General features: G+C 51.2%; 1 protein-coding gene across 1 annotated transcript in view; it reads right to left on the bottom strand.

Moving 5' to 3' along the window:
- Positions 1-3,676: 3,676 nt before the first annotated feature.
- The window catches only part of LOC135562740 (adenylate kinase isoenzyme 5-like), a 14,792-nt gene continuing 10,287 nt past the window's right edge, over positions 3,677-8,181 (bottom strand). The window contains exon 4 of the mRNA XM_065005084.1: positions 3,677-4,473. Within this exon, the coding sequence (XP_064861156.1) occupies positions 4,408-4,473 (66 nt within the window). The 3' untranslated portion in view covers positions 3,677-4,407. The remainder of the gene's footprint in view (positions 4,474-8,181) is intronic.

An 8,181-nucleotide genomic window follows, 5' to 3' on the forward strand; every position in this document is an offset into this window, starting at 1 on the left:
CTTTAGACCAGAGCCCTATTCCCTATATAGTGCACTACTATAGACCAGAGCCCTATTCTCTATATAGTGCACTACTATAGACCAGAACCCTATTCCCTATATAGTGCACTACTATAGACCAAAACCCTATTCCCTATATAGTGCACTACTATAGACCAGAACCCTATTCCCTATATAGTGCACTACTTTAGACCAGAGCCCTATACCACCCTATTCCCTATATAGTGCACTACTTTAGACCAGAGGCCTATTCCCTATATAGCGCACTACTTTAGACCAGAGCCCTATACCACCCTATTCCCTATATAGCGCACTACTATAGACCAGAGCCCTATTCCCTATATAGTGCACTACTTTTTGCACATATGGCTCTGGTAGAAGGTAGTGCACTATGCAGGAAATAGGTGTCCATTTGGGATGCATTTGAGGAGGAGAGTAGTAGTTAGACCTCTGGGGCGGTGGTAGTAGTTAGACCTCTGGGGCGGTGGTAGTAGTTAGACCTCTGGGGTGGTGGTAGATAGACCTCTGGGGCGGTGGTAGTAGTTAGACCTCTGGGGTGGTGGTAGTAGATAGACCTCTGGGGTGGTGGTAGTACATAGACCTCTGGGGCGGTGGTAGTAGTTAGACCTCTGGGGTGGTGGTAGATAGACCTCTGGGGTGGTGGTAGTAGTTAGACCTCTGGGGCGGTGGTAGTAGTTAGACCTCTGGGGCGGTGGTAGTAGTTAGACCTCTGGGGCGGTGGTAGTAGTTAGACCTCTGGGGTGGTAGTAGATAGACCTCTGGGGCGGTGGTAGTAGATAGACCTCTGGGGTGGTGGTAGTAGTTAGACCTCCGGGGCGGTGGTAGTAGATAGACCTCTGGGGTGGTAGTAGATAGACCTCTGGGGTGGTGGTAGTAGTTAGACCTCTGGGGCGGTGGTAGTAGTTAGACCTCTGGGGCGGTGGTAGTAGTTAGACCTCTGGGGCGGTGGTAGTAGTTAGACCTCTGGGGTGGTAGTAGATAGACCTCTGGGGCGGTGGTAGTAGATAGACCTCTGGGGTGGTGGTAGTAGTTAGACCTCCGGGGCGGTGGTAGTAGATAGACCTCTGGGGTGGTAGTAGATAGACCTCTGGGGTGGTGGTAGTAGTTAGACCTCTGGGGCGGTGGTAGTAGTTAGACCTCTGGGGTGGTGGTAGTAGTTAGACCTCTGGGGCGGTGGTAGTAGTTAGACCTCCGGGGCGGTGGTAGTAGATAGACCTCCGGGGCGGTGGTAGTAGTTAGACCTCTGGGGTGGTGGTAGATAGACCTCTGGGGCGGTGGTAGTAGTTAGACCTCTGGGGTGGTGGTAGTAGATAGACCTCTGGGGTGGTGGTAGTACATAGACCTCTGGGGCGGTGGTAGTAGTTAGACCTCTGGGGTGGTGGTAGATAGACCTCTGGGGTGGTGGTAGTAGTTAGACCTCTGGGGCGGTGGTAGTAGTTAGACCTCTGGGGCGGTGGTAGTAGTTAGACCTCTGGGGCGGTGGTAGTAGTTAGACCTCTGGGGTGGTAGTAGATAGACCTCTGGGGCGGTGGTAGTAGATAGACCTCTGGGGTGGTGGTAGTAGTTAGACCTCCGGGGCGGTGGTAGTAGATAGACCTCTGGGGTGGTAGTAGATAGACCTCTGGGGTGGTGGTAGTAGTTAGACCTCTGGGGCGGTGGTAATAGTTAGACCTCTGGGGTGGTGGTAGTAGTTAGACCTCTGGGGCGGTGGTAGTAGTTAGACCTCCGGGGCGGTGGTAGTAGATAGACCTCCGGGGCGGTGGTAGTAGTTAGACCTCTGGGGTGGTGGTAGTAGTTAGACCTCCGGGGCGGTGGTAGTAGATAGACCTCTGGGGTGGTGGTAGTAGTTAGACCTCTGGGGTGGTGGTAGTAGTTAGACCTCTGGGGTGGTGGTAGTAGTTAGACCTCTGGGGTGGTGGTAGTAGATAGACCTCTGGGGTGGTGGTAGTAGTTAGACCTCCGGGGCGGTGGTAGTAGATAGACCTCTGGGGTGGTAGTAGATAGACCTCTGGGGTGGTGGTAGTAGTTAGACCTCTGGGGCGGTGGTAGTAGTTAGACCTCTGGGGTGGTGGTAGTAGTTAGACCTCTGGGGCGGTGGTAGTAGTTAGACCTCCGGGGCGGTGGTAGTAGATAGACCTCCGGGGCGGTGGTAGTAGTTAGACCTCTGGGGTGGTGGTAGTAGTTAGACCTCCGGGGCGGTGGTAGTAGATAGACCTCTGGGGTGGTGGTAGTAGTTAGACCTCTGGGGTGGTGGTAGTAGTTAGACCTCTGGGGTGGTGGTAGTAGTTAGACCTCTGGGGTGGTGGTAGTAGTTAGACCTCTGGGGCGGTGGTAGTAGTTAGACCTCTGGGGCGGTAGTAGATAGACCTCTGGGGTGGTGGTAGTAGTTAGACCTCTGGGGCGGTGGTAGTAGTTAGACCTCTGGGGCGGTAGTAGATAGACCTCCGGGGCGGTGGTAGTAGTTAGACCTCTGGGGTGGTGGTAGATAGACCTCTGGGGCGGTGGTAGTAGTTAGACCTCTGGGGTGGTGGTAGTAGTTAGACCTCTGGGGCGGTGGTAGTAGTTAGACCTCTGGGGTAGTGGTAGATAGACCTCTGGGGCGGTGGTAGTAGTTAGACCTCTGGGGTGGTGGTAGTAGTTAGACCTCTGGGGTGGTAGTAGATAGACCTCTGGGGTGGTAGTAGATAGACCTCTGGGGCGGTGGTAGTAGTTAGACCTCCGGGGCGGTGGTAGTAGATAGACCTCCGGGGCGGTGGTAGTAGTTAGACCTCTGGGGCGGTGGTAGTAGTTAGACCTCCGGGGCGGTGGTAGATAGACCTCTGGGGCGGTGGTAGTAGTTAGACCTCCGGGGCGGTGGTAGTAGTTAGACCTCTGGGGCGGTGGTAGATAGACCTCTGGGGTGGTGGTAGTAGTTAGACCTCTGGGGTGGTGGTAGATAGACCTCTGGGGCGGTGGTAGTAGTTAGACCTCCGGGGTGGTGGTAGATAGACCTCTGGGGTGGTGGTAGTAGTTAGACCTCTGGGGTGGTAGTAGTTAGACCTCTGGGGCGGTGGTAGTAGATAGACCTCTGGTAGTAGTTAGACCTCTGGGGTGGTGGTAGTAGTTAGACCTCGGGGGCGGTGGTAGTAGTTAGACCTCTGGGGCGGTGGTAGTACATAGACCTCTGGGGTGGTGGTAGTAGATAGACCTCTGGGGTGGTAGTAGATAGACCTCTGGGGCGGTGGTAGTAGTTAGACCTCTGGGGTGGTGGTAGTAGATAGACCTCTGGGGCGGTGGTAGTAGATAGACCTCTGGGGCGGTGGTAGTAGTTAGACCTCTGGGGCGGTGGTAGATAGACCTCCGGGGCGGTGGTAGTAGATAGACCTCTGGGGCGGTGGTAGTAGTTAGACCTCCGGGGCGGTGGTAGTAGATAGACCTCTGGGGCGGTGGTAGTAGTTAGACCTCTGGGGTGGTGGTAGTAGATAGACCTCTGGGGCGGTGGTAGTAGTTAGACCTCTGGGGTGGTGGTAGTAGATAGACCTCTGGGGCGGTGGTAGTAGTTAGACCTCTGGGGCGGTGGTAGTAGATAGACCTCTGGGGCGGTGGTAGTAGATAGACCTCTGGGGCGGTGGTAGTAGATAGACCTCTGGGGCGGTGGTAGTAGATAGACCTCTGGGGCGGTGGTAGTAGATAGACCTCTGGGGCGGTGGTAGTAGATAGACCTCTGGGGCGGTGGTAGTAGATAGACCTCTGGGGCGGTGGTAGTACATAGACCTCTGGGGCGGTGGTAGTAGATAGACCTCCGGGGTGGTGGTAGTAGATAGACCTCTGGGGCGGTGGTAGTACATAGACCTCTGGGGCGGTGGTAGTACATAGACCTCTGGGGCGGTGGTAGTACATAGACCTCTGGGGCGGTGGTAGTACATAGACCTCTGGGGCGGTGGTAGTAGATAGACCTCCGGGGCGGTGGTAGTACATAGACCTCTGGGGCGGTGGTAGTAGATAGACCTCCGGGGTGGTGGTAGTAGTTAGACCTCTGGGGTGGTAGTAGTTAGACCTCTGGGGTGGTAGTAGATAGACCTCTGGGGCGGTGGTAGTAGATAGACCTCTGGGGCGGTGGTCGTACATAGACCTCTGGGGCGGTGGTCGTACATAGACCTCTGGGGCGGTGGTAGTACATAGACCTCTGGGGCGGTGGTAGTAGATAGACCTCCGGGGCGGTGGTAGTACATAGACCTCCGGGGCGGTGGTAGTAGATAGACCTCCGGGGTGGTGGTAGTAGTTAGACCTCTGGGGTGGTGGTAGTAGTTAGACCTCCGGGGCGGTGGTAGTAGTTAGACCTCTGGGGTGGTAGTAGATAGACCTCTGGGGCGGTGGTAGTGATGATGTAGAGATGCGTGGGTTCCTCTAGCAGGAGTCCATGGCCTGACAGATCTGAGCAAACACCTCTTCAGGAGACCTCTCTGCATCAATCTGGGGGTAAAACACATGAAACAAACAAAGATTAGGATTCAATGCAAGGCACCTTTTAACCTCTAATAGGGCAAAACAGACCCTAAAGTAATAATTTTTTTATGAGAATGAACATAAACGATAACTGGTCTGGAACTCATCTTCTGGTCAAAATAGTTATACTCACTTTTTAGGACACAAGCTCAAGTATATAGTATAAATATGAAGAAAATATTAATTTAAAAAAACAATCTGATTTATTTTCCTATTCAACAAAAGTGGGACAATAAGGCATGAAATGACTTACTATAAGATTTCACATTTCTTATAACTGTAAAATAAACATGATACTACTTAGTGACTGTACACTATTGGCGCTATTTCATATTAACAGAGAATATTTTTCACGTTGAGAGCTCTATATCCCACTAAGGATGACTGTGTCTCGCTCCGCGTGGCCGATGTGAGCAAAACATTTAAACGGGTTAACAATCACAAGGCCAGAATACCAGGTTGTCAAAGCATACACAGACCAGCTGGCAATCACAAGGCCAGAATACCAGGTTGTCAAAGCATACACAGACCAGCTGGCAATCACAAGGCCAGAATACCAGGTTGTCAAAGCATACACAGACCAGCTGGCAATCACAAGGCCAGAATACCAGGTTGTCAAAGCACACACAGACCAGCTGGCAATCACAAGGCCAGAATACCAGGTTCTCAAAGCATACACAGACCAGCTGGCAATCACAAGGCCAGAATACCAGGTTGTCAAAGCACACACAGACCAGCTGGCAATCACAAGGCCAGAATACCAGGTTCTCAAAGCACACACAGACCAGCTGGCAATCACAAGGCCAGAATACCAGGTTGTCAAAGCACACACAGACCAGCTGGCAATCACAAGGCTAGAATACCAGGTTGTCAAAGCACACACAGACCAGCTGGCAATCACAAGGCCAGAATACCAGGTTGTCAAAGCATACACAGACCAGCTGGCAATCACAAGGTCAGAATACCAGGTTGTCAAAGCACACACAGACCAGCTGGCAATCACAAGGCCAGAATACCAGGTTGTCAAAGCACACACAGACCAGCTGGCAATCACAAGGCCAGAATACCAGGTTGTCAAAGCACACACAGACCAGCTGACAATCACAAGGCCAGAATACCAGGTTGTCAAAGCATACACAGACCAGCTGGCAATCACAAGGCCAGAATACCAGGTTCTCAAAGCATACACAGACCAGCTGGCAATCACAAGGCCAGAATACCAGGTTGTCAAAGCACACACAGACCAGCTGGCAATCACAAGGCCAGAATACCAGGTTGTCAAAGCATACACAGACCAGCTGGCAATCACAAGGCCAGAATACCAGGTTGTCAAAGCACACACAGACCAGCTGGCAATCACAAGGCCAGAATACCAGGTTGTCAAAGCATACACAGACCAGCTGGCAATCACAAGGCCAGAATACCAGGTTGTCAAAGCACACACAGACCAGCTGGCAATCACAAGGCCAGAATACCAGGTTGTCAAAGCATACACAGACCAGCTGGCAATCACAAGGCCAGAATACCAGGTTCTCAAAGCATACACAGACCAGCTGGCAATCACAAGGCCAGAATACCAGGTTGTCAAAGCATACACAGACCAGCTGGCAATCACAAGGCCAGAATACCAGGTTCTCAAAGCACACACAGACCAGCTGACAATTGTCTTCATTCATCTTTCCTTGTCCCAACATGTTTCAAGCTGAACACCATTGTCCCTGTTCCCAAGGTAACCTAGCTACTGTAAATGACTATCGCACCGTAGCATCACATCTGTAATTATGAAGTGTTTTGAAAGGCTGGTCATGTCTCACATCAACACCATTATCCCAGACACCCAGGACTCACTCCAATTCACATACCGCCCCAACAGATCCACAGATGACGCAGTCTCAATCACACTCCACACTGCCCTTTCCCACCTGGACAACAGGGGACATAACTACTTCCTGACGGGCCACCCCCAGGTGGTGATCCTCAACACGGGGGCCCCTCAGGGGTGTGTGCTTAGTTTCACCGACGACTACGTGGCCACGAACAACTCCAACACCATCATCAAGTTTGCTGACGACACAACAGTGGTAGGCCTGATCACCGACTGCGATGAGACATGCTGGTTAAGTGTGCCTTGAATTCTAAATAAATCAGAAAGTGTCACCTGCAAAGCACCGCCACAACATCACACCTCCTCCTCCATGCTTCACGAATTTGGACTCATCAGAACTAAGGACAGATTTCCACCAGTCTATCTTCCTGCTGCTGTTTAATTGTTACTTTTATTTTCTATTTTTTACTTGACACTTATTTTTAAAGCTAAGGGCTCGTAAGTAAGCACTGTGATACACCTGTTCTATTCGGCAGCATGTGACAAATACAATTTGATTTGATTTGATTTGCTCGTGTTTCTTGGCCCAAGCAAGTCTCTTCTTCTCATTGGTGTCCTTTAGTAGTTGTTTCTTTGCAGCAATTCGACCATGAAGGCCTGATTCACGCAGCCTCCTCTGAATAGTTGATGTTGAGATGTGTCTGTTACTTGAACTCTGTGAAGCATTTATTTGGGCTGCAATTTCTAATGAACTTATCCTCTGCAGCAGAGGTAACTCTGGGTCTTCCTTTCCTGTGGCGGTCCTCATGAGAGTCAGTTTCATTATAAAGCTTGATGGTTTTTGCGACTGCACTTGAAGAAACCTTAAGTTCTCTAAATGCTCCTTATTGACTGACCTTCATGTCTTAAAATAATGGTGGACTGTTGTTTCTCTTTGCTTATTTGAGCTGTTCTTGCCAGAATATGGACTTAGTATTTGACCAAATAGGGCTATCTTCTGTATACCACCCCTACCTTGTCACAACACAACTGATTCCACAAATTAACTTTTAAGAAGGCACATGGCAGCATGGCAGACGTGTTGTTACCTACCCTTACAACCTGGGGGCGGCCCGTCAGGAAGTCCAGGATCCAGTTGCAGAGGGAGGTGTTTAGTCCCAGGCTCCTTAGCTTCGTGATGAGCTTTGAGGGCACTATGGTGTTGAACGCTGAGCTGTAGTCGATGAACAGCATTCTCACATAGGTGTTCCTTTTGTCCAGGTGAGAAAGGGCTTTGTGGAGTGCGATTGAGATTGCGTCATCTGTGGATCTGTTGGGGCGGTATGCGAATTGGAGTGGGTCTAGGGTGTCCGGGAGGATGCTGTTGATGTGAGCCATGACCAGCCTTTCAAGCACTTCATGGTTACCGATGTGAGTGCCACGGCGCGGTAATGATTTAGGCAGGTTAACTTTGCTTCCTTGGGCGCAGGGACTATCGTGGTCTGCTTGAAACATGTAGGTATTACAGACTCGGTCAGGGAGAGGTTGAAAATGTCAGTGAAGACACTTGACCGTTGGTCAGCGCATGCTCAGAGTGCACGTCCTGGTAATCCTTCTGGCCCAGCGGCTTTGTGAATGTTGACCTGTTTAAAGGTTTTGTTCACATCGGCCACCGAGAGCGTTATCACACAGTCATCCAGAACAGCTGTTGCTCTCGTGCATGCTTTAGTGTTGCTTGCCTCGAAGCAAGCATAAAAGGCATTTAGCTCATCTGGTAGGCTCGCGTCACTGGGCAGCTCACGTCTGGGTTTCCCTTTGTAGGCCGTAATAGTTTTCAAGCCCTGCCACATCCGACGAGCATCAGAGCCAGT

This window comes from Oncorhynchus nerka, linkage group LG20 (genome assembly GCF_034236695.1).
Source record: "Oncorhynchus nerka isolate Pitt River linkage group LG20, Oner_Uvic_2.0, whole genome shotgun sequence".
In the NCBI taxonomy this organism is placed as follows: Eukaryota; Metazoa; Chordata; class Actinopteri; order Salmoniformes; family Salmonidae; genus Oncorhynchus; species Oncorhynchus nerka.